A 26,636-nucleotide genomic window follows, 5' to 3' on the forward strand; every position below is an offset into this window, starting at 1 on the left:
CCTAAATTATAATCGTGTGTGTGTGTGTGTGTGTGTGTGTGTGTGTGTGTGTGTGTGTGTGTGTGTGTGTGTGTGTGTGTGTGTGTGTGTGTGTGTGTGTGTGTGTGTGTGTGTGTGTGTGTGTGTGTGTCCTCACCCTGACCAGCTGTGAGCCAATGGAGGAGCCAGTGGTAGCAGGACCTGGGGCCTGTCTGCTGGAGGTAACGGGGAACGACTCTTAACAACACACTTTGGGTTTGTTTGATTGGAAAGGTGTAGCTTCGGTGTAGGGTGGGTTAGCTCAGGTGGAAGAGCAGTTGTCTCGAAACCGAAAGGTTGCTAGTTCGATCCCCAGCTCCTCCTAGCTGTTTGTTGATGTGTCCCTGAGCAAGACACTTAACCCTAACTGCTCCTGATGTAAGTCGCTTTGGATAAAAGCATCTGCTAATTGTAATTGGTGTAAGTCACATGCAAAACTCTGGGCTGCTTTGGTGACTTTGGCCACGAGTCATTTTAAGATTTATTCCAGGATTGCATTGTAATCGGAAAGTTGCTAGTTCGATCCCCAGCCCCTCCTAGCTGACTCCTAGCTGGGTGACTCTGCCGTCAATTTGTGAATGTGTTTATGAATGAACCGTTGTAAATTGCTTTGGATTAAAGCGTCTGCTAAATGCCCTAAATTTAAACGAATAGGACTCAATGGCTGAATCCGAATACTCATACTTGACTACTATATAGTATGCATTTTGTAGTACGAAAAAAATATAGCGCGTCCGAATACTCAGTATGCATTCTGTAGTACGGAAGACGTTTCCGAATGCGTACTACCGCCAAAGTAAACCACGGACTTCACTACGCTATCCCACAATGCAACAGGAGTCTAGTAACGAACGAAGAAGAGATGGCTGACCCGACACCACCAGAAAGACGTCGTAGAAAGCGGCGAAAAAAAGAGACATTAAAAAGAGAAAAATAGTAAAGTAAGTAATTAAGTAAAAAGAGACATTTTTAATTCAATAGCAACGATGACAAGACGGAAAACAGGTAACTTATCAAGGTAATTTTGCCGGCATCTTAGGGGAGATACGTCATCTCCAAACTTCCGGTGAAGTTTCGGCGATGTTCGGAAGCGTTCGGAGGCGTTCTACGCATAGCTGTAGACCGTACTACACAGTCAAGTGTAGTACGGTCAAGTAGTAGACACTGGACAGAAATAGTATGCACTAAGTATTCGGATGCAGCCAATGATTTTGTAAAAGATGGAAATCCTTGCATGTGCAGAAACCCTGATGACAATGAAAACCGCAATGCATCATAGCGGGATATAGTGAGTAAATAAAGTGCCTCATCTGTTGTACACAGTTTTTACCGTGCATTTTGGGTATTAAGTAGTGCACCATGCAGGGAACCAGGTTTCAACACTCATTCAGCGGTAGGCAGCTTTAACAGATTTGATTTGTTCAAACCATAGGAGGAAGTTACCAAGTCGTGCCGGGACAGACATGGACGCTGGACCAACCCCTGGCCCACATGGCGGTTCCCTTCCAATGCCAGGCTGCTCAAGTTCCTGCTGTGGGACACAGACAACAGCAACGTGCCAACCAGCAAAGAGGTATGCTATTAAGAACTTATATACCCCTAGTAAACGGTTATCTAACTACTATATAATAGCAGGCCTGTCCGACAAGTTACTCTGAAAAGTTGGTCAGTGCGAATGTGCCATGCAGCCTGCAGCTCACCCACACATACACCGCACCCATGCACGCCCACACGCACACACATACACAACGCACACACACCCACACGCGCGCCAGAGATGGAAATTAACTTTTTTGCCCACCAGCCACTCATCTTTTTTACCAGCCACTTTTTATTCGCTATATATATTCTTAATATATGCGTACATTTTAAACAATATAATAGTAACAATAGATATGAAAAGTCTTTTTCATACACATAATTTTTAGATTTTTACTGTAAGTAGGTGCTACCATGGAACTGAGGCCCCGTCCACACGAAGCCGAAACAGGCGAAACCGTTACGGTTTCGATCTATCCGGTTTCGCAGTATCTCCGTAAAGACGAAGCCAAGCGAAACCGGGTAGATCTGTAGAAACGCTGTAGTACACATTCCAGGCCCATACGGAGCGCTGCATCTGCTACAGAAATCCTTGTTGTGAGTTCTGAGACTCCGCAGGCTTAACGCCTCGTGCCCACTGCACCGTCAGTCAACGGACGTGGGAAGGCGTGGCTGACGGATGGGGGAGTAGTCTTTGCAGAGGCATACGTCAGCCAAGCCCAAGCATACGCGATCTGATTGGATGACGGAACCGTCGCTGCCGAAAAAGTTGAAAATTTTTCAACTTTCTGACGGTGGCGAACGCTCCAACTGAACGGACGGATCCACAATGCATTGCGCGTCCGTCCCCATTCAAAGTCAATGGGCAACGGTCAACTGACGGAGGTAGTGGGCACGGGGCGTAACAGTCATTGGCTAGAGGGTCGAGGGGTGGGGCGATGACGTCATGGTTTACGGTTTCAGTCGGTTTCAGGCGTCCACACGAATCCAAAACGAAACCGGGTAGATTTGAAACCACCTCCGAGGGTGGTTTCAGAAGTTTGCGGTTTCGGTCAGCGGATTCGCCGGCTTCGTGTGGACGGAAGGCCGAACCGTACAAGACCTTTGCGGTTTCGCCATGAAATCGGCTTCGTGTGGACGGGGCCTGAGTTGAAAATGTTACACTCTTGCCGCATATGATAAACAATACACAGGTATCTGCCATGTTAAGTCCTGTTTATTTCAAAGGTGTTACGATGACATGTTTGGGGATAATTCATCAAGTATTTTCAATAAAAAACAAATTGACATTAACAATAAAACAACTTGCATGGCTACACCACCATAAGTCAATAGGAACATTTGTTTTTTTATATTTACGTGTGACTGCATAAAAATGTGTCGACAGACATGGTAACTAACGTATGATAGTAAGCCTTATTGGCCCTTAACACTAAATTCAGAAATAAACACTGCCTCAAAATGCTATTGGCTTAAGAAATACAAGTAGAGGCATATATTTGAACTTTATACCCTGAACTTTTTAAACGTTGCAAACGTGCAAAAACATAATTATATATTTACGTGGCATTCAGTCCAATGCTGAAAATATATCTGTGGCATTCAGTAGGCCAATGCTGTGATAGAGTGTGTAAAGTATGACCAAGAGTTTCTTTCTGTTCAATATATAGAACCTTATCAAGCCCCTATAGGAGAAATGTGTTAATGTTTGTCCCTACAAAACAATAATGATCAAAAAAAAAAAACATAAATAAATAAATACAAAACACGACGGTAACTGAGTAAGTCAAACCGTCTAATCTGAAGGCTCTACTTAACCACTCCCCCTACTCACTTCCACCAATGCAAAGCGAACAGAACTGAGTAGGGGAGGGCGTAGCCTAACTAGTTTGTGAACGACCCAGAGAAACGCAACGCAAATTCAATGTGAACTTGTATGAGGCTTTAATAAAATCCCGGACGATTTTTTAATTCCGCTACACATTTTTTAAAAGTGTCTCAAAAAGAGGGCATGTCCGAGCAAAAGAGGACGTCTGGTTACCCGACGTACGGGAAACCCATTTGATTCCTCCCTGTAACACTGTTTAATAGCGGCCCAAATTGGTGGCCGCTATCCTGGTAATTTCTCTGCGTGAGAAATACGAAGTGTGGCGTGTGAGCGTGTGCATGGGTTGAATTGCGTGCGTCTCACGCCGAATGCGTGAGACTTGAGAGCCCTGTTACTGGTATATTATCCCGGATCTTGACAGTCGCAGTTCAGCAAAAGAGGCGTAGAAGAAGAAGGGGACCGGATTTTGACAGTAATGGTTGTGGAACTGTGCAGCGCCGTATGACGAATGTATTAAATATGCAAATTTGATCTAACCTGACTGGAAAGTGTTACCCGACAGTGGCGGGTGAAGTGACACAATTCATCCGCCACCATACAAATCCACCCGCAAATGGCGTGTGGCGGGTGTTAATTTCCATCCCTGGCCGCGCTGACGCAGTCATTTCAAAACAAAGGCAGCGCAGGACCCCGCCGACAGCCTAGAGTGCGGAACGGGCCACGTCTTCTGTCCCAGCCCGGCCCGCGTCCGCCAGAGAAGTAACGGAGCCCGACCCGAGCCCGACATAGCTAAAGTCACCCTTTCTCATACTAATGACATACTAATGTGCACAAGCGCGCGTAAGCAGCGAGCACTCTTGTGCTCGCTGCTAACGCGCGCTTGTTGCGCCGAATCGTAACCAATTGAAATTCACATGCTGCCAGAAAAAAGGCCACGATAACGATAAATTCCACAAAATGACACCAGAGGTTCTGAGGTTCTGTAGGACGGGTATGAAATTCAAATCAACACGAGTGTCCCCAGCAAAGTGAAGTAAACCTTAACACTAAAGCAGCGCCAACGCCAACTCTGACGCCTTTTCGCCCTGATGTGACCGAGCCGACCCCAACCCCAGCATCATTTCTGAATATTTGTCCGAACCCGTAAGGCTCGGGTCGGGTTTCCATGCTCTTATACCAACACACCGCACACACATGCACACGCCGCACACACATGCACACACATGCACGTGCAGACACACTCTGCACACACTCGCATGCGAACGCAGACGTTGAAAGATAATGGCAAGATCGATCCAGCATCCCACAATGTCTTGCGATATTGATATCCCTTCCGTGCGTGGTGAATTATGTCTATAGAGCCCACCATAAGACTACACTTTGTTGCTCGAATGTAATATTACTCTCCTTGAGGCTCCCCAAATGTCTTTACACTTTGTTGCTCAAACTTAATATTACTCTTCTCCTTGAGCCTTGTAACAACCAATAATGTATCAACGGCCAATAACGTAATAACTGCCAATATCGTAATAATTTAAATGTAATAAAGCCAATAACGTAGTAAATTGCCAACAATGTAATGATTTATTATGTTATTGGATGGTAATTAAGTTATTGGCCTTGTATTAAAGAAATCCTTTGAAAATGTAATAACTGAGCCAAAAATGTAATGACTGAGGCATGACTTTAATTTATTTTCAATTTCTGGAGAGAAACTGTCACACCATGACCACGCAGACGCTTCGACAGAGTCGTGAGCCTATTGAAGTTGTGCGTTGCAGTTTTCAGTATGGTATTGCAAATCACCGCTGGATCATTAGGGGCTGTAGGAAAGATACGTTAGCTTAAAAACCCACAATCTAAAACTCAAAGGGTCGAGAAGGACTTTGAAAGATTAAGGCTTTATTAAAACTTGCATAATGTTGCAAAGAAACCTGAATTTGTTTGCAAAGAACTTGCGCAGAGTCCCGACATATCCACTTAAATCCCCCATGGTGTGGCTCCCCCTAACATACCCTCAGCCAATCACAACGCTCTAACCTACAGGGATCCCGTTGCCATTAGCATACTTATCTTCCCGCCCCGTATTCCCAGACCATCACACTCAAAGACATCAACATGACGGTACAAAAGTTACATCTTACACATCTTACAGTGTTGATATAATGTCTATAAGAAGGCCAATAGGTAATAACCATCCAATAACGTGATATGTTATTACATTATTAGCGAAAAAAGTTATTACGTTATTGGCTCAACAACTTTATCACATTATTGGCAATTCATTACGTTATTTGCCGTTATTACATTATTGGTTGCTAAAAGCTTCCCGAAATGTCTTGCTATATTGATGTATCCCCTCCCCCCTGCTGACTGTTTTAGTTTAGTTTTATTTTTCTAATGTTTTGTGTGTATGCAATGGGTGATGTAGGCTACTGCTGCCTGTCTTGGCCAGGTCACTTGAAGAGATGTTTAATCTCAATGTCGTATTCTTCTGGTATAAAATAAACATCTTAAACTCTCTCGACAGGTAGAAAATGTACAAGCCGCAATCTTGCCCTCAAACCCCCCCCCCATCCCCCTCCCCCACACAAGCCCGTGCTTTATTTCACTATAGTTAGGAAGGTTGCTGCCTTAGCATTTTTTTTTTAGGTTGGTTTCGTTCGGTTGAAAGCCAGATTTGTATGTAGGTCAAGGAAGAAGTGTGTCAGACTCTTTTCATAATGTGGGTTTTTGGGTTAGGGCTTTGGAAAAAGCCAAAAGCCGTGCTGATACATGCAACCTGTTGGTTTCAGAGTAAAATATGCTGAACGTGTGTGGATGCCATTTTTGGTTGTTAACCTTGCACACTGCAATAACACTATTAGCTTTTTTACAGCAGTAGAAAGAATATAGAGGTACAAAGTTTGGTTAGATATTATACAACAGTACAATAGACTATAGTATATTGTATAACAGTAGAATAGACTATAGTACATTATATAGTATATAACAGTAGAATAGACTAGTAAATTATATATTGTATTACAGTAGAATAGACTATAGTACATTTAAGCAATAGATCACTTCAGTCAGTGGCATGTGCTCATTATACCACTGTGAAGGGGGTCGCCGGCCCTCCGCTGCGTGTCGGGCCGGACAACGCCCCTTCACAGTGGTATAATGAGCACATACAGTATAGACCTGGTTTACCATTATATATTATAAAACAGAATAGACTATAGTACATTATATATTATATAACAGTAGAATAGACTATAGTACATCATATATTATATAACAGTAATATAGACTATAGTACATTATAGACCTGGTTTACCATTATATATTATATAACAGTAGAATAGACTATAGTACATTATATACCTGTTTTACCATTATATATTATCTAACAGTTCCATTACGAGATCAGTTGACACTATTTATACCCTGGTACAATTATCAGTTTATGCTATTTGCTCCCTGGTGCAATTAGAAGGGAATGCTATTCGTATCCTTGTACAATTATCAGTATATGCAAACATTAATGTGTTCCCCCCCAGTGCAAATATCAATGTATCCTATTTTCACCCCTGTGCATTTACCCTGGCGTATTGATCACACAATGTTATAAAAAATAAATAAATAACTGCTGCAGACAAGGTAAACCTGACAATATCTTCTCTGAACGTTTAAAAGTGTGGAGATCAGACTCCTCAAATACATTTGTAAACAAACACCCATGACTGACTAGGATAGCATTGGGAATAGCTACACTATTTTGCATTGTTAGACTCCTCAATAGAACACAAAAGTAAAACAGCTTACTTTAATCTTGGACTTTTTGCTAGATTCAGATTTAATTTTTAATTCTATTCTCCAAGTCTTAAGGTGCGGCCACACCAGACGCGTATTTCGCGTACTTCGCGTATGAAATCGCCGTCTTCGCGGACTATTTCTCTGCTGATCAACACTACAGACACTACACGAACAGAAATGGAGGTGGATCAAAATATCATCGTCGCCGTGTGCGGCCGTCCTGTCCTGTACGACACCACGATGGTGTCGTACAGGGACAGGAACAAAACAGAGAGGGCGTGGGTCGACGTGGCCGAGGATATTGGCGTTCCTGGTAAGATCAGTGAATAATGTGTGTGTGTATTTTGCTTGGCTTCAGCTATCGGTTGTGTTCTACTATGAAAAAAGTTAGCGCCGGTTAGCGGTAGCACCAGTTAGCAGTAATATTAAGTGATACTACTACAACAGACTGTCCCGCTTGTCAGGTTACACAACTTAATATGTATATATGTTCTTGTCAGTGGACGTATGTCGCAGGAGGTGGAAGTCACTCAGGGACAGGTATAGCGCGTATTGCGCGTATGCGACCATTTTTGACACAAAATGGTCAAGCAACATTATACGCGCGTATCTCGCGTAAAAAGTACGCGAGATACGCGTCTGGTGTGGCCGCACCTTTAGGGCTTGTCCTCAGAATATCAGGGAGGCACTGAAATTGAAGCTTTCTGATACAGGAGGTCTGTCTTGCTGACTAAAAAGCGTAGCGATCATAAAAGCGTGACAATCTGACAATAGAGGGAATTGATCCGGCATTCTCTTGATTACAGACTTAACGTCGCAGCTGCTTCGGCCACGCTGGAATACTGTTTTCTGCAGTTTCCCTCATATGAGATATATATATATATATATATATATATATATATATATGACACTACAAATAAAAACTTTGGACATAATGTATCTTATTAGACTTCATGACATTTAACAAAACAAATAGGCTATATAGAATGTATAAAGTACAATAACCCCATTCATATAAGGTACACAAATGCGCAAAGTACACGATTGCCCGGGAATAAGCGCCCATGCCCGATGCCTATGCGCATCGCAAAGGGTGTTTTAGCCCAACAGTTAGCGAGCGACAACGGCTGGCTAGCATCAACAGTTAGCGAGCGACAACGGCTGGATATTATCAACAGTCAGCGAGCGACAACGGCTGGCTAGCATCAACAGTTAGCTAGGTACAACGGTTGGATATTATAAACAGTCGGCGAGCGACAACGGCTGGCTAGCATCAACAGTTAGCGAGCGACAACGGCTGGCTAGCATCAACAGTTAGCGAGCGACAACGGCTGGCTAGCATCAACAGTTAGCGAGCTACAACGGCTGGCTAGCATCAACCGTTAGCGAGCTTCAAGGGCTGGCTAGCATCAACAGTTAGCGAGCTATAACGGCTGGCTAGCATCAACAGTTAGCCAGCCGTTGTAGCTGGCTAAGGCTATTCATACCAGGGGTACAAATAGCCACTCCAAAATGATCATCAGCCTGTTGCCTTTTTTCACTGAATGGTTAAAAAATATTTAAATGTTGGCACTGCTTTTAAGAGTCATTCGTGGTGCCAAAGCAAAGGCCTTGTCATAACCCTAAAAGCACACCTCATACAATCATTACAATACATGAGTTCACAGCTGCACGCGTATAGAAAACGTTTTTATTATTATTACTGACAACAGTTCTGCCTCCATTTTGTCTATGGTCAAATCAAAACAAACTACAGTGACAGCGGCCACTCTTATCCTGCCTCTTGCGAACTTAGACCCGACGTCATATCCCACCCCTTGCGAGCCCACCCCCTAAAACCCCCGTTGATTCTACTGATCTAAACGACATCGATGTCTGCATATAAAGCATCAAGTGTGAATCACCCTCAGGGTCCAATCTCCTGATATACAAATGCATCAAAAATGTGGGGAAACGGCTTATAAGTAGAAAATGATAATGCTTGCTTCATGACGTAAGCAGGAAATTATTATGCTTGCTTCATTATGTAAGCGGTGAACCAAATTGTTATACGTCATAACATTATAGGCAAAATTTTATAATATCATGCACTCATAAATTTGACAAAGGAAAGGGCTCTGCTGGGACTGAGGCTTGATTAGGTAGCGGATACAGGTGAGGCTGAAGGCCTGGGTTAGGGTTAGGGTTAGCGGATACAGGTGAGGCTGAAGGCCTGGGTTAGGGTTAGCGGATACAGGTGAGGCTGAAGGCCTGGGTTAGGGTTAGCGGATACAGGTGAGGCTGAAGGCCTGGGTTAGGGTTAGGGTTAGCGGATACAGGTGAGGCTGAAGGCCTGGGTTAGGGTTAGCGGATACAGGTGAGGCTGAAGGCCTGGGTTAGGGTTAGCGGATACAGGTGAGGCTGAAGGCCTGGGTTAGGGTTAGCGGATACAGGTGAGGCTGAAGGCCTGGGTTAGGGTTAGCGGATACAGGTGAGGCTGAAGGCCTGGGTTAGGGTTAGCGGATACAGGTGAGGCTGAAGGCCTCTGCAAGGACTGAGAATGGTCACGGTTAGGGTTAGGGTGAGGTTTAGGGTTAGGGTGAGGTTTAGGGTTAGGGTTAGTGGATGCAGGTGAGGCTGATGCTGGGCTGCCTGCATTAATAGTCATTTTGTAGTTTTTATACCTTTTTAGCTTTTTTATAGCTGCTAGGCGTAAAGAGTTCACCCTTCAAAGCGGAATGTTTATTGCGGCGGAGGAGCCGCGGTGACAGCCGTGGTTGTAATTTCCGGTCAGTGCACCACGGAGTATTTGATTTGGAACACACTGACAATCCGCGCCCTCAGCGAGTACGGTTTGCGTACTACGTTTAAGTGTACACTACGGATATCGGAGCGCAGCACTGGTCAGCCTCTGTCGCTGTCCCTTGTGCTGAAGTCTCTGCAGCCACTTCGAGGGCCTCGGTAGCCATGTTTTTCTTTCGGCCATGGCGTCTTATTTCTTTTCTAGTCCCCCCCCAAAGCCCAGATGAGTGGGTCTGCGCGGGATTTAACAGGCCCCCATTTTTTAAAACATGGACGCAAGAAAGTTTGGCTTTGTTTACGCTCTAGTGGGGTGTCCACACCCCTCAACCAAGTCTTTCTAGGGAAGAGCGAAGCAGGTACGGTCAGTCTGTGCGAGGTCAACCAATCACAGAAAGCCTCTTGGAGTTATTTCATCTGGTTATAGAGTGCCAGGAGTTTGGCAGTGCCAACGGTTTCCTAATCAGATAGGAATATTTCACATGACAAGATCACAATGAGATCACAATGTGAGCCAAAGCGACTCCTGAAGGTGTTACCAGTGCACCTGTCGGAAGCATGTAGTGAAGTGTGCGGGTTTGTGGAACACGGTGAAGGTGGAGGTGGAGGCCAAACTACTGTCAACTCTTGCTGGGTCAAACAGCAAATAGCAAAAGATGGTGCAAACCCCCAGAGGAGTGCGATATAGACAGCAGGCTATCCTGCCGCACACTACCTGTCGTTCAGGCACACTATTGAAGTCAAATGATCCCGACATAAAACTCTCTTTCTCTCTCTCTCTCTCTCTCTTTCCCCCCCCCCCCTCTCTCTCTCTCTCTTCCCCCTCTCTCTCTTTCCCCCCCCCCTCTCTCTCTCTCTCTCTTCCCCCTCTCTCTCTCTCTCTCTTTCCCCCCCCTCTCTCTCTCTCTCTTTCCCCCCCCTCTCTCTCTTTCTCTCTCTCTCTCTCTCTCTCTCTCTCTCTCTCTCTCTCTCTCTCTCTCTCTCTCTCTCTCTCTCTCTCTAGGTCCTAGACGAAGCGCTCCCGGTGCTGGTCCCGTACTTCGCCCGGGTAGGGGCCGTGGACAGTGCCCCCCCAGGGCGTGGCCTCAGGGTCACCTGGTTGGGCCACGCCACCACGCTGGTGGAGCTGGACGGACTCAGCGTCCTGACGGACCCCGTCTTCAGCCTGCGGGCCTCGCCAGTCCAGTTTATGGGGCCCAAGAGGTACCGGGGCCCCCCCTGCACCGTGGAACAGGTTCAGTACACCCACAACCACAGTATATACTCATCCACAACCACAGTATATACTCATCCACAACCACAGTATATACTCATCCACAACCACAGTATATACTCATCCACAACTACAGTATATACTCATCCACAACCACAGTATATACTCATCCACAACCACAGTATATACTCATCCACAACTACAGTGTATATACTCATCCACAACCACAGTATATACTCATCCACAACCACAGTATATACTCATCCACAACCACAGTATATACTCATCCACAACTACAGTATCTACTCATCCACAACCACAGTATATACTCATCCACAACCACAGTATATACTCATCCACAACCACAGTACTCATCCACAACTACAGTATGTACTCATATTCATCCACAACTAAATTATATATTAATCAACAACTCAAGTGTGTATACTCATATTCATCCACAACTACAGTATATACTCATATTCATCCACAACTACAGTATATACTCATATTCATCCACAACTACGTTCATACTCATATTCATCCACAACTACAGTATATACTCATTCATCCACAACTACAGTATATACTCATATTTATCAACAACTAAAGTATATACTCTTATTTATCAACAACTAAAGTATATATTCATCAACAACTGAAGTATATATTCATCAACAACTGAAGTATATACTCTTATTTATCAACAACTAAAGAATATACTCGTATTTATCAACAACTAAATTATATACTCTTATTACACGGGTCTTTTCAACGTTCCGTTCACTTGAATGGGCACTTCACAACTTCCGGCGGTGAATTATTTTTTGATAATTCATTGGCAACGGATGAATAATGACCGCTGTCAAGGTAAACAAAAGGACTTTTTGCCTTTGGTATCACTCTGCACGTAGTCCGGTAACTTGTCAATGTAATAAGCGGGATATGTTATAGAGCTGTCAAGCGATTAAAATATTTAATCGTGATTAATCGCATTAATGTCATAGTTAACTCACGATTAATCGCGATTAATCGCAAATTCTTTTTCTATGCTAAATATCCCTTGATTTTTTTGTCCCATAATTCTTCTCATTTTAATTCTCTTATCAACATGGTGAAGTGCATCGGCTTGTCTTGTGCAAATGATTTTTTATTGATAACAACATTGGCATATACTGATCAAAACAGGACGATACAAAAAAAGAGCCTATAGTGCAATTAAACGACTGCTTTGAACAAATGTAATTTGAACATAGCAGTCAGGCTACTGCTTCTTTGTTTTGAGCCAAAAAAAATAAAATAATATTTGCGTTAATCGCGCGATAATTTTTTTAACGCCGTTAAAATTGGTTTGCGTTAACGCCGTTAATAACGCGTTTAACTGACAGCTCTAGTATCAACCCAAGCGCTGTCGGTTGCTAAGCGACGACGTCAACGTCTTGGGCGGACTATTTCTCAGCTGATCAACACTATGAATGCTGGTAACAAATACATTGTAAATAAATTGCTTCGTTTTGGGAAGTAGCCGTGTAATAAGCGGGATAATGTATGGAACTTTGCCGGTCATTATCGTAAAATAAACCCCTTCATGGCGAACAGGACACCTCCGCTGCGCGTCGGTGTCCTGTTCGCCCTGTCGGGGCTTATTTTCTCGATAATGACCGGCGTTCTGTACATTCAAAGCTGCAAACTTGTCGCTTTTCGGCGACAATCGCCGTTTTCTTGGTCAATTTGGTCATTCACGTGAATCGTGTAGAACCGGAGAGTTTTGTTTTGGGGAGGGGGGGGGGGGGGGTCCAGAATTGCGAAAAATTTTGGATCATTCTTATAATTGACATTTCTCTGGGCCAATCGGAATCTCAGCACTTGCTTCAGAATCTTTCTTATAGTTGTCATTTCTCTGGGCCATTCGGAATCTTGAAGCACACAGCGCCAACTGAGCTCGCCATTGGATGAGACGGTCGCCTGGCTACCGCGCATGCGCATCCGCATGCATGCGGCCAAACAACGCAAGAGAGCTTGCGAAACACTCGTCCAGAGGGGTGTTCCACGAACGGAGGTTTAACAAACACTGAGTTAACGCTGAACTCTAGGTTGATTTACCCTGTGCCGACTAACCCAGAGTTTTCAGTTCCACAGCAGCGGTTATACATTAGTTCAATCAACTCGGGGTTGGTTAACACAGGGTTGTGCACGTCCACGCCAAACCTAAAAAGACGTGATGTATGGATCATGGAAACCCTGATCGAAATGGCGAAACGGGCCGCTTATTTCAATGAAATGGAACTTCAGGTTCCCCTGGAGAGCTATGACGAGGAGAAGGACATTATCACAAGAAAAGGGAACGCTAAAGCCTCTGCAACCCGGAGAACGAAAGCCTGGCAGCGGATCGCAGGCCGCGTAAATGCGTTAGTTACACGTCAAAAGCATGATCCTTAATATTTCAGCCATGAATATATAAATATAGACTTTAGACTTTAGATTTTATTGTCCCCAAGGGGAAATTTTTCTTCACTTCATAGTACATTGCATATGTGGGCCGCACGCCGACAGACAATAAACAGAGACAAATAAACATCTACACAGATCTGCATAAAACATCTACACAGAGTAGGACTGGGGGTGATTTATCTTGGCCTTTTATTAAGTGCTGTTATGGCTGCAGGCACCAGGCTTTTGCCGTAGCGGGCCCTCCTGCACAACAGGGACCTATACCTGCGTGCAGAGGGCATGACAGTGAAGTGGCATTTGAGAGGGTGTGTGTTGTCCTGTGCTATTACGGATGCAATGCGTGAGATGGCCTTTATATTGAGTTCTGAGAGTGTGGGTGTGGGGAGACCAATTAATTTGGCAGCTATATTTGTGACACGTATAAGTTTGGCCCGGTTTTTGACAGTAAGCATGTTAAAGAAACAGGTGGAACAGTAGAGCAGAATGGGTTGGACAATACTTTGATATAACAGAAGGAGGAGATGGGGGGCAACATAGAGTCCTTTGAGTTTGCGGATGGCATACAGTCTTTGGTGGCTCCTTTTTTGAATGTCCGTTGTGTGCTGGTCGAAATTGAGTTTATTGTCCAGAGTGAGTCCAAGGTATTTAAAGCTGTCAACTATTTCTACTGTGTCATTGTTGATGAGAGTGGGGGGCTGGGGGGATGGGTTACCTATTGTTATTTCTTTTGTTTTGGCTACATTGAGATGGAGGAAGTTATGTGAGCACCATTGGGTGAATTGAGTGACAGTGTTGTGGTAAACTGATACAGAGTTATTGTCTGATAAGAGGGCGAGGATGGCAGTGTCATCAGAGTATTTGAGGAAGGTGGTGGTGTGGGAGGGGCTGGTGCAGTCGTTGGTGTACAGGGTGTAGAGGAAAGGGCTGAGCACACAGCCCTGAGGGGCTCCTGTGTTGGAGATGAGTGAGGGTGATGTGGTTGTGCCTACCCGAACAGCTTGCCGTCTGTCACTGAGGAAGTTGTGCAGAAGATGGATCAGGATGGGTGGAGTGTTGAGGTGGTGAAGCTTCTGGATGAGCAGGTGTCTCTGGATGGTGTTGAAGGCGGAGCTGAAGTCCACGAATAGAATTTTGGCGAAATTGCCTGAGGAGTCCAGGTGCTGGAGGACAAGATGCAGCAGGCAGGCGACAGCGTCCTCTGTGCCCCTTTTTTCCCTGTATGCAAATTGCAGAGGGTCCAGGTGAGGTTTGACGGATGGAAGGATGGTCCTGAGCTGCAGTTTTTCGAAGCATTTCATGATTATGGGTGTGAGGGCGATGGGGCGGTAGTGACTTGGTTCGGTGGGTCGTGGTTTTTTGGGTACCGGGATTATGGTTGCACTTTTCCAGAGGAGGGGTATTGTGGCTGTTAGGTATGATTGGCAGAAGAGGGAGTGGGCAATTGGAGCTAGTTCTGTGGCACAGGTCTTCAGCACCCTTGCTGGGATGCCGTCAGGTCCTGGGGCCTTGGATGGGTTGCACCGGCTGAGCTGGTGGCGAACTTCCTCCACTGTGAAGGGAGCAGGCTCATTGGGGTCTATTGGGGGGAGAGCCTGCAGTGCTTGCATGCAGTCATTTGTAAAATCCTGTGAGTCAAACCGGTTGAAAAATGTGTTCAGTTCAGTGGGGGAAGCTGTGGAGTGTGATTTTGTTTTGCTGTGAGTGGGTTTGTAACCGGTGAGTGTGTTGACCATCTGAAAGGCTTCTTTAGTGTTCATGCTGCTAAACTTGTGCTCCAGGTTGTTTTTGAACTGAATTTTGGCCATGAAGATTTTATTTTTAATATTACGGTTTGCAGATTTGAGACCAGCTGAGTCCTTGAGCCTGAAGGCTGTGTGCTTCGCTTTCAGGCATTTTTTTATTTCAGAGGTAATCCAGGGTTTTGAGTTGGGGTATTTTTTTATTGCTTTCACTGGTATGGTGGTGTGTAATATCCCAGTTAAGCATTCTTAAAGATCCTTCCACATAACCCCTTTCTTCTAAAAAAATATGTACTCCGATGGCTTCCAAGCGGTCATCGGATCAAGTATAAAAATGAAGTATAAAAAACATACAAACTGGTAAGCTTTTCCCCCCATCGTATTGGTATAAATTTAAATAAGCCATTTTTTTAAGCCAATCGTGAAAAGGCCGACAGTCGGCAGACTGGATCTGGCCCTCAAATTGTCTTGACCCCGGTGGAGGAGCTGTTAATAAACATAAATTCAGGGCGCCCTGGCATGGAGGGGGTACCTGGAGGTATACCTCATCTGAAAGGACTGAGATGTGCTCAGCTTCTCCAACATTATAGCCTAGATAAAACTACCTTTTGCAAAAAACGGATGGCTACGCAAATAGTATGGAGTGAACTGAGGCCAGGTCCTCGATTGGTAGTGTTGGCTATGTAAGGCTATTTAAATATATTAAAGATTTGCGCGAGAATCTATAGGCCTATCTCTCCACTCCAGCAAAAAGTCATTTGATATGCCAAGATGTCGAGCCGTGGTCTTGCACGTCTAATTTGCGCTCCGATATCAGCAGTTCTCTCATCAAAAGGGCATGCCATTGTGAACACGGTGGTGGTGGAACACGGTGGTGGCGGTGAACGCGGGTTCAAATACCCAAAACCGGGTTATGTTTCGAACTTAACCTGCGCAAAACCTGCTCCGACCAGGTTTGATTCAGAGCATATGTTTCTATAGCAACTAACATACCGTGATCCTTTTGGAACGGAAAACCTAGGGTTACAGCAAACCCTGGGTTAACTTACCCGGTTATGTGATAAAACCGGCTTTGTGGAACACCCCACAAAAAAAATTGTGAGTTTTAAATAAAAAAAAGATTTAAGCCTCAAGGATGTTTAGATATTGCTTTTTGATAAAGTATGCTGAGTTTTGTTAAATCACGCTCAGACTAGTGTCATTTGCATATTACAATAAAAAAAAAAATCCCCCCGTGACACTGTCACATTTTTTCCTCTGAGGAGTTTGCAGGTCTGACATTATCCCTTACGTATTCATCCACAACTAAATTATGCATGAATTTAAGAAATCTCTTTTTGTATAGGAAGTGAATAGTACAATAAAGCCGAACCCAGTATACATTGCAGATATCCTATATACTATGTACCTTCATCGCAGGTCTAGATGCCATGCGTGCCTTTGAATGCCCCATACTAGATGCCCCAGACGCTCTGTAGGACATGAGCCTCTCTCTGTCTGTCACCAGCTGCCCCCCATAGACGCCGTGGTGATCAGCCACAACCACTACGACCACCTGGACCAGGGGACGGTGAACGACCTCAACGCACGCTTCGGAGCGGACCTCCACTGGTGGGTAGCGGGGAGTGACCGAGGTCTAGGTGGCTGGGGAATCGGACAGACGGGCGGGCGGGCACGCACGCACGCGGGCGGGCGGGCGGGCAGGCGGGCGGGCGGGCGGGCGGGCGGGCGGGCGGGCAGACGGACGGGCGGGCGGGCGGGCGGGCAGACGGACGGGCGGACGGGCGGACGGACGGACGGACGGACGGACGGACGCATTGTACGGACCAAAACCACGAAACAAATAAAAATAATGAATGTGCACTTACTTATACTCAACTAACCCTAACCCTATACTACCAAATACAACCAAACTGGGAACTGGCGCCAACAGGTTTGTGCCACTGGGCCTGGCGGACTGGTTGGGGAAGGCGGGATGCCAGAATGTGATGGAGCTGGACTGGTGGGAGGAGAACTGTGTCCCAGGCCACCCTGACACCACCTTCGTCTGCACCCCTGCACAGCACTGGTCCAAGCGCACGCCTCTGGACAACAACCAGGTGGGTGAGGAGGGTTAGGGTTAGGTTACCTTAACCCTAACAACCAGGTGGGTAGGTAGGGTTAGGTTACCTTAACCCTAACAACCAGGTGGGTGATGGAGGGTTAGGGTTAGGGTTAGGTTACCTTAACCCTAACAACCAGGTGGGTGATGGAGGGTTAGGGTTAGGTTACCTTAACCCTAACAACCAGGTGGGTAGGGAGGGTTAGGGTTAGGTTACCTTAACCCTAACAACCAGGTGGGTGATGGAGGGTTAGGGTTAGGTTACCTTAACCCTAACAACCAGGTGGGTGGTGGAGGGTTAGGGTTAGGTTACCTTAACCCTAACAACCAGGTGGGGGGTGGAGGGTTAGGGTTAGGTTACCTTAACCCTAACAACCAGGTGGGTGATGGAGGGTTAGGGTTAGGGTTAGGTTACCTTAACCCTAACAACCAGGTGGGTGGTGGAGGGTTAGGGTTAGGTTACCTTAACCCTAACAACCAGGTGGGTGGTGGAGGGTTAGGGTTAGGTTACCTTAACCCTAACAACCAGGTGGGTGGTGGAGGGTTAGGGTTAGGTTACCTTAACCCTAACAACCAGGTGGGTGATGGAGGGTTAGGGTTAGGGTTAGGTTACCTTAACCCTAACAACCAGGTGGGTGGTGGAGGGTTAGGGTTAGGTTACCTTAACCCTAACAACCAGGTGGGTGGTGGAGGGTTAGGGTTAGGTTACCTTAACCCTAACAACCAGGTGGGGGGTGGAGTGTTAGGGTTAGGTTACCTTAACCCTAACAACCAGGTGGGTGGTGGAGGGTTAGGTTACCTTAACCCTAACAACCAGGTGGGGGGTGGAGTGTTAGGGTTAGGTTACCTTAACCCTAACAACCAGGTGGGTGGTGGAGGGTTAGGGTTAGGTTACCTTAACCCTAACAACCAGGTGGGTGGTGGAGGGTTAGGGTTAGGGTTAGGTTACCTTAACCCTAACAACCAGGTGGGTGGTGGAGGGTTAGGGTTAGGTTACCTTAACCCTAACAACCAGGTGGGGGGTGGAGGGTTAGGGTTAGGTTACCTTAACCCTAACAACCAGGTGGGGGGTGGAGTGTTAGGGTTAGGTTACCTTAACCCTAACAACCAGGTGGGTGGTGGAGGGTTAGGGTTAGGGTTAGGTTACCTTAACCCTAACAACCAGGTGGGTGGTGGAGGGTTAGGGTTAGGGTTAGGTTACCTTAACCCTAACAACCAGGTGGGGGGTGGAGGGTTAGGGTTAGGTTACCTTAACCCTAACAACCAGGTGGGGGGTGGAGGGTTAGGGTTAGGGGCTGTCCCATCGCAGTCCGACCACGGGGGGGTCACTGAAGTCTGGGAGACGATTGGGCGGGAGGGGCTGTTTGGTTCCGCCTCATTCCTTTCCGTCTATCGGCTGGGGTCTGGAGGCGGGGTAGCACAGGGTAGCTGTGTGTTAACGCCCCCCCCCCCCCCCCCCCCCAGGCCTTGTGGGGCAGCTGGTCCATCCTCGGCCCCCAACACCGATTCTTCTTCGCGGGCGACACCGGCTACTGCTCCTCCTTCGCCGAGATCGGACGCCGCTACGGACCCTTCGACCTCGCTGCCATCCCCATCGGAGCTTACCTGCCCAGGTAGGCAGGCAGGCAGGCAGGCAGGCAGGCAGGCAGGCAGACAGACAGACAGACAGACAGACAGACAGACAGACAGACAGACAGACAGACAGACAGACAGACAGACAGACAGACAGACAGACAGACAGACAGACAGACAGACAGACAGACACGCACAGACAGACAGACGCACAGACACGCACAGACAGACAGACAGACGCACAGACACGCACAGACAGACGCACAGACACGCACAGACACGCACAGACAGACAGACAGACGCACAGACAGACAGACAGACGCACAGACACGCACAGACAGACGCACAGACACGCACAGACAGACGCACAGACACGCACAGACACGCACAGACAGACGCACAGAGACGCACAGACACGCACAGACAGACGCACAGACACGCACAGACAGACGCACAGACACGCACAGACAGACGCACAGACACGCACAGACAGACGCACAGACACGCACAGACAGACGCACAGACACGCACAGACAGACGCACAGACACGCACAGACAGACGCACAGACACGCACAGACAGACGCACAGACACGCACAGACAGACGCACAGACACGCACAGACAGACGCACAGACACGCACAGACAGACGCACAGACACGCACAGACAGACAGACAGACAGACGCACGTCAGTCAGTCAGTCAGTCAGTCAGTCAGTTACGGTAAACACTGTGTGCGTTTCCACTCAAGCTCTGCTCACATGTGGGCCCCCTGACGGGGGTCTCTGTGGCGCTGGCCTGGGGCCTCACTTCCTTTCCGTTATTTCTAACCCTAGACAGCGTGTTGTTACTTCTGCTTCATTTGGCGATGAACAAAGCGACCTTCATGGAGGCTTCTGTATGTGTGATACATACAAATATGTGTGTGTGACTGTCTGTTTGTATGTGTGTGTGCGTGTGTGTGCGTTTGTGTAGAGATGTGATGCTGGGACAGCATGTGGACCCAGAAGAAGCGGTGCAGATCCACGAGGACGTCCGGGCAAAACACTCTGTGGGCGTCCACTGGGGGACCTTCGCCCTGGCACACGAGGTAGGTCTCCTGGGGAACCTTCGCCCTGGCACACGAGGTAGGTCTCCTGGGGAACCTTGGCCCCTGGTACGAGGTAGGTCTCCTGGGGAACCTTGGCCCCTGGTACGAGGTAGGTCTCCTGGGGAACCTTGGCCCCTGGTACGAGGTAGGTCTCCTGGGGAACCTTGGCCCCTGGTACGAGGTAGGTCTCCTGGGGAACCTTGGCCCCTTGTACGAGGTAGGTCTCCTGGGGAACCTTGGCCCCTGGTACGAGGTAGGTCTCCTGGGGAACCTTGGCCCCTGGTACGAGGTAGGTCCCCAACGGGGAACCTTCGCCCTATTTAGTAAGTATTGTACTTTTATAATAATGTTAAATGATTTAATGGTGTTAAATAAGTGATGTTAACAGAGTATGTTCAGGTATACATTTTTTATGGAGTTTCTTGGCTTTCCACTAGACATTCAGTTTGTCTCTCTATCTCCTCCTCCTTGTCTCTATATCTCCTCCTTGTCTCTCTATCTCCTCCTCCTTGTCTCTCTATCTCCTCCTTGTCTCTCTATCTCCTCCTTATCTCTATCTCCTCCTTGTCTCTCTATCTCCTCCTTATCTCTCTATGACCTCCTCCTTGTCTCTCTATCTCCTCCTTGTCTCTCTATCTCCTCCTCCTTGTCTCTCTATCTCCTCCTCCTTGTCCCTCTATCCCTCCTCCTTGTCCCTATATCTCCTCCTCCTTGTCTCTCTATCTCCTCCTTGTCTCTCTATCTCCTCCTTGTCTCTCTATCTCCTCCTCCTTGTCTCTCTGTCTCCTCCTCCTTGTCTCTCTATCTCCTCCTCCTTGTCTCTCTATCTCCTCCTTCTTGTCTCTATCTCCTCCTTGTCTCTCTATCTCCTCCTTGTCTCTCTATCTCCTCCTTATCTCTCTATTACCTCCTCCTTGTCTCTCTATCTCCTCCTTGTCTCTCTATCTCCTCCTCCTTGTCTCTCTATCTCCTCCTCCTTGTCCCTCTATCCCTCCTCCTTGTCCCTATATCTCCTCCTCCTTGTCTCTCTATCTCCTCCTTGTCTCTCTATCTCCTCCTTGTCTCTCTATCTCCTCCTTGTCTCTCTATCTCCTCCTCCTTGTCTCTCTATCTCCTCCTCCTTGTCTCTCTATCTCCTCCTCCTTGTCTCTCTATCTCCTCCTCCTTGTCTCTCTATCTCCTCCTTCTTGTCTCTCTATCTCCTCCTCCTTGTCTCTCTATCTCCTCCTTGTCTCTCTATCTCCTCCTTGTCTCTCTATCTCCTCCTTGTCTCTCTATCTCCTCCTTGTCTCTCTATCTCCTCCTTGTCTCTCTATCTCCTCCTCCTTGTCTCTCCATCTCCTCCTTGTCTCTCTATCTCCTCCTCCTTGTCTCTCTATCTCCTCCTCCTTGTCTCTATCTCCTCCTCCTTGTCTCTCCATCTCCTCCTCCTTGTCTCTCCATCTCCTCCTCCTTGTCTCTCCATCTCCTCCTCCTTGTCTCTCCATCTCCTCCTCCTTGTCTCTCCATCTCCTCCTCCTTGTCTCTCCATCTCCTCCTCCTTGTCTCTCTATCTCCTCCTCCTTGTCTCTCCATCTCCTCCTTGTCTCTCTATCTCCTCCTCCTTGTCTCTCTATCTCCTCCTCCTTGTCTCTCCATCTCCTCCTCCTTGTCTCTCCATCTCCTCCTCCTTGTCTCTCCATCTCCTCCTCCTTGTCTCTCCATCTCCTCCTCCTTGTCTCTCCATCTCCTCCTCCTTGTCTCTCCATCTCCTCCTCCTTGTCTCTCCATCTCCTCCTCCTTGTCTCTCCATCTCCTCCTCCTTGTCTCTCCATCTCCTCCTCCTTGTCTCTCCATCTCCTCCTCCTTGTCTCTCCATCTCCTCCTCCTTGTCTCTCCATCTCCTCCTCCTTGTCTCTCCATCTCCTCCTCCTTGTCTCTCCATCTCCTCCTCCTTGTCTCTCCATCTCCTCCTTGTCTCTCCATCTCCTCCTTGTCTCTCCATCTCCTCCTCCTTGTCTCTCCATCTCCTCCTCCTTGTCTCTCTATCTCCTCCTCCTTGTCTCTCTATCTCCTCCTCCTTGTCTCTCTATCTCCTCTCTCTCTAACCCCGTGTCTCCAGCCCTACCTGGAGCCCCCGGTGCGACTCCGCCAGGCCCTGGAGAGGAAGGGCCTGCAGCCAGGCTGCTTTTTCACCCTGCAGCACGGGGGGTCCAGGACCCTTCCGTAGGACCCTGCACCCTGGGAGTCCAGGACCCTACCGTAGGACCCTGCACCCTGGGAGTCCAGGACCCTGCAGTAGGACCCTGCACCCTGGGAGTCCAGGACCCTGCACCCTGGGAGTCCAGGACCCTACCGTAGGACCCTGCACCCTGGGAGTCCAGGACCCTGCAGTAGGACCCTGCACCCTGGGAGTCCAGGACCCTGCACCCTGGGAGTCCAGGACCCTGCAGTAGGACCCTGCACCCTGGGAGTCCAGGACCCTGCCGTAGGACCCTGCACCCTGGGAGTCCAGGACCCTTCAGTAGGACCCTGCACCCTGGGAGTCCAGGACCCTGCAGCACGGGGAGTCCAGGACCCTGCCGTAGGACCCTGCACCCTGGGAGTTCAGGACCCTACCGTAGGACCCTGCACCCTGGGAGTCCAGGACCCTTCAGTAGGACCCTGCACCCTGGGAGTCCAGGACCCTGCAGCACGGGGAGTCCAGGACCCTGCCGTAGGACCCTGCACCCTGGGAGTTCAGGACCCTACCGTAGGACCCTGCACCCTGGGAGTCCAGGACCCTTCAGTAGGACCCTGCACCCTGGGAGTCCAGGACCCTTCAGTAGGACCCTGCACCCTGGGAGTCCAGGACCCTGCACCCTGGGAGTCCAGGACCCTGCACCCTGGGAGTCCAGGACCCTGCAGTAGGACCCTGCACCCTGGGAGTCCAGGACCCTGCAGTAGGACCCTGCCCTCCAGGGAAGGAGGCGCCTTGGACTGAGGGCAGAGCCAAGGAAGCAAGAGCGTTCCATTGGTCATTTTGGATCAGTCACACTACTGCCGTCACCTGTGTTTAGGACACCGAAACTGAAAACGGCTTCATCCTTTAGAAGTCCAAATTTGTTCTTTAAATGTTGATTATTTTTCATGTTCTTGGCCCCGGGACAATCTCTGAATCACGCAATCAAGATTGAGAGAGCAGGTTGTTTTTTCGGCACAAGGAAGTCGGTAGATATTGACCTGACGCAAATGATACGAGAGAGATATAGAGAGATAAGGCCTTTTTCTTAACCTTGGATAAAAGGTTGGTTTCGTTCAGTTGAAAGCCAAATGATCTCATCCTGCTGATTTGCATGTAGGTCCAGGAAGAAGTGTGTCAGACTGTTTTCATGATGTGGGTTTTTCAGAAAAAGCCAGTTCAGTTATCTGGTTTCATGTGAATGAGGAAACACACTAAGTTTTGCTGTCTCGCTGGTTAACTGTGGTCTCGTATGGTGGCTCTATGTTTGTGATAAAGAAAAATCTGTTTCAAATTTCGTAAAAGTTGAATGTAGACACACTGGATCTCAATGTTGTACCGTGCTGATACATGCAACCTGTTGGTTTCAGAGTAAAATATATTGAACGTATGTGGATGCCATTTTTGGTTGTTAACCTTGCACACTGCAAAAACATTTTATTATCTTTTTTACAGCAGCAGAAAGAATATAGAGGTACAAAGTTTGGTTAAAAAACTTTAACGGTATTAAAATTGGCTTTTGTAATTAGTAAATATTGTACTTTTATAATTAATATTAAATGATTTGCCCATAGTCATGTTGTAATGAAAAAAGTGTCCAAAGGGCGGCAGTGTCTGCAGACTTCTGTCTGGTGTTAAATAAGTAACGTTAACAGAGTTTGTTTAGGTCACTGGTACAGGGTTAGTGCCAGGCCTTTTCTATCCGTTCTCCCTGGCAATATAAAACACTTCAAACAGGTCTTTCAATCTAATTCTTTATTTCCATTTTTGAATTAAAAAAATGTTCCATAAATCTATAAATATATTATAAAATTGTGAGCATGTCAAAGACATAATAGGCCATTTTGTCCCTTTGCTTTTATAACCATCCCTTGAAGCCAAAAATAGGGACAAAACCGTGTTAATTCTCCCCCTTCTCCCATATATATCATATATAAAGACTGACATGTTAATATAAAGACCCCCACCAAGATTAATGCTTCATGACGGACAATGATTCACCTTGCTAAATAATAGTGCAAATACATCCCATAATATTCTGTTTTCCCTACTGTGCCCATCAGCAGGATATAAATCGTCCTATGAAAACATCTTGATACCATTATATATTATATAACAGTACAATAGACTTTAGTACATTATATATTATATTACAGTAGAATAGACTATAGTAAATTATATATTATATTACAGTAGAATAGACTAGTATATTATAGACCTTGTTTACCATTATATAACAGTACAATAAACTATCGTACATTATAGACCTGGTTTACGATTACATATTATATAACAATAGAATAGACCATAGTACATTATAGAACTGTTTTACCTTTATATATTATATCAGTAGAATAGACTATAGTACATTATAGACCTGGTTTACCATTATATATTACATCAGTAGAATAGACTATAGTACATTATAGACCTGTTTTAGTCTCTGGCACTAATCTTTATGTCGGCTTCATGTCGACAGACAGGAAGGAAGCCTGCTGCCCTCTAGTGGTGGAGACCACAAAATGAAACTATGTTAATAACGTCACATTATAGCGGAGACAATTATTTGCCCCATCCCTCCGAAGAATCCTGAGCGTGTGTGTGTGTGTGTGTGTGTGTCCACGTGTTCATTTGTGTGTGTGTGTGTGTGTGTGTGTCCACGTGTTCATTTGTGTGTGTGTGTGTGTGTGTGTGTGTGTGTGTGTGTGTGTGTGTGTGTGTGTGTGTGTGTGTGTCACACCACACCCTGGCTGCCGCTGTCGTTGCTGTAGGTGGAGCGTCGGCGGTTGGAGAAGTCCAGGAAGATCCCGCCCACCTCCGTCTCCGAGCCAAGGGGGGGGGGTGGGGGGGAGTCGCACCCTGCAGCAGGAGGAGGAGGAGGAGAAGGAGGAGGAGGGGGAGCCCAGGGAGGAGCCTGTGTGGCAGGGGGAGGGGGAGGGGAGGAGGCAGGGTGAGGGGGCGGGGCCCTGGAGGTCGGAGGGCAGGTCGTCCCCGCGGGTTGCTTCGGAGCTCTGCCTCCCCCAGCTCCCGACCAATGACAGGGAACCTGGAAGCAGATGTGGTTGTTTAGGGGACGTCTCCCGCTGCAGGGATCCCTGTCAAATTCAGCATTCTCCATCAGAGAATGCTGTCTCGTTATGATGGAGCCGTAACGCGGCGGCCTCGTTATGATGGAGCCGTAACGCGGCGGCCTCGTTATGGAGCCGTAACGCGGCGGCCTCGTTATGATGGAGCCGTAACGCGGCGGCCTCGTTATGATGGAGCCGTAACGCGACGGCCTCGTTATGATGGAGCCGTAACGCGACGGCCTCGTTATGATGGAGCCGTAACGCGGCGGCCTCGTTATGATGGAGCCGTAACGCGGCGGCCTCGTTATGGAGCCGTAACGCGGCGGCCTCGTTATGATGGAGCCGTAACGCGGCGGCCTCGTTATGATGGAGCCGTAACGCGGCGGCCTCATAACGAGGCCGCCGTAACGCGGCGGCCTCGTTATGGAGCCGTAACGCGGCGGCCTCGTTATGATGGAGCCGTAACGCGGCGGCCTCGTTATGATGGAGCCGTAACGCGGCGGCCTCGTTATGATGGAGCCGTAACGCGGCGGCCTCGTTATGATGGAGCCGTAACGCGGCGGCCTCGTTATGATGGAGCCGTAACGCGGCGGCCTCGTTATGATGGAGCCGTAACGCGGCGGCCTCGTTATGGAGCCGTAACGCGGCGGCCTCGTTATGATGGAGCCGTAACGCGGCGGCCTCGTTATGGAGCCGTAACGCGGCGGCCTCGTTATGATGGAGCCGTAACGCGGCGGCCTCGTTATGGAGCCGTAACGCGGCGGCCTCGTTATGATGGAGCCGTAACGCGGCGGCCTCGTTATGATGGAGCCGTAACGCGGCGGCCTCGTTATGATGGAGCCGTAACGCGGCGGCCTCGTTATGATGGAGCCGTAACGCGGCGGCCTCGTTATGATGGAGCCGTAACGCGGCGGCCTCGTTATGATGGAGCCGTAACGCGGCGGCCTCGTTATGATGGAGCCGTAACGCGGCGGCCTCGTTATGATGGAGCCGTAACGCGGCGGCCTCGTTATGATGGAGCCGTAACGCGGCGGCCTTGTTATGATGGAGCCGTAACGCGGCGGCCTCGTTATGATGGAGCCGTAACGCGGCGGCCTCGTTATGGAGCCGTAACGCGGCGGCCTCGTTATGGAGCCGTAACGCGGCGGTCTCGTTATGATGGAGCCGTAACGCGGCGGCCTCGTTATGATGGAGCCGTAACGTGGCGGCATCGTTATGATGGAGCCGTAACGCGGCGGCCTCG

General features: G+C 47.9%; 2 protein-coding genes across 6 annotated transcripts in view; one reads left to right on the plus strand and one right to left on the minus strand.

The window, feature by feature from the left end:
• Positions 1 to 155: 155 nt before the first annotated feature.
• napepld (N-acyl phosphatidylethanolamine phospholipase D) lies at positions 156 to 23,858 on the plus strand. The gene is made up of 8 exons (XM_060049387.1): positions 156 to 200; positions 1,451 to 1,591; positions 10,965 to 11,195; positions 16,872 to 16,975; positions 17,298 to 17,463; positions 18,930 to 19,078; positions 20,011 to 20,125; positions 22,227 to 23,858. The coding sequence occupies exons 1-8, from the start codon at positions 156 to 158 to the stop codon at positions 22,332 to 22,334; spliced, it is 1,059 nt and encodes a 352-aa protein (XP_059905370.1). The 3' UTR covers positions 22,335 to 23,858.
• LOC132455555 (proline-rich protein 5-like) overlaps positions 6,614 to 26,636 on the minus strand; it is a 31,293-nt gene continuing 11,270 nt past the window's right edge. For 3 of the 5 annotated variants that reach the window (XM_060049401.1, XM_060049400.1, XM_060049399.1), the window contains one exon: positions 23,309 to 25,371. In XM_060049401.1, coding sequence (XP_059905384.1) covers positions 24,953 to 25,371 — 419 coding nt within the window. In that variant the 3' untranslated portion in view covers positions 23,309 to 24,952. Of the gene's footprint in view, positions 6,752 to 23,308; positions 25,372 to 26,636 lie in introns of those variants that run through there. The other 2 variants (XR_009525286.1, XR_009525287.1) reach the window with 2 other exon arrangements.

This window comes from Gadus macrocephalus, chromosome 4 (assembly GCF_031168955.1).
Source record: "Gadus macrocephalus chromosome 4, ASM3116895v1".
Lineage (NCBI taxonomy): Eukaryota > Metazoa > Chordata > Actinopteri > Gadiformes > Gadidae > Gadus > Gadus macrocephalus.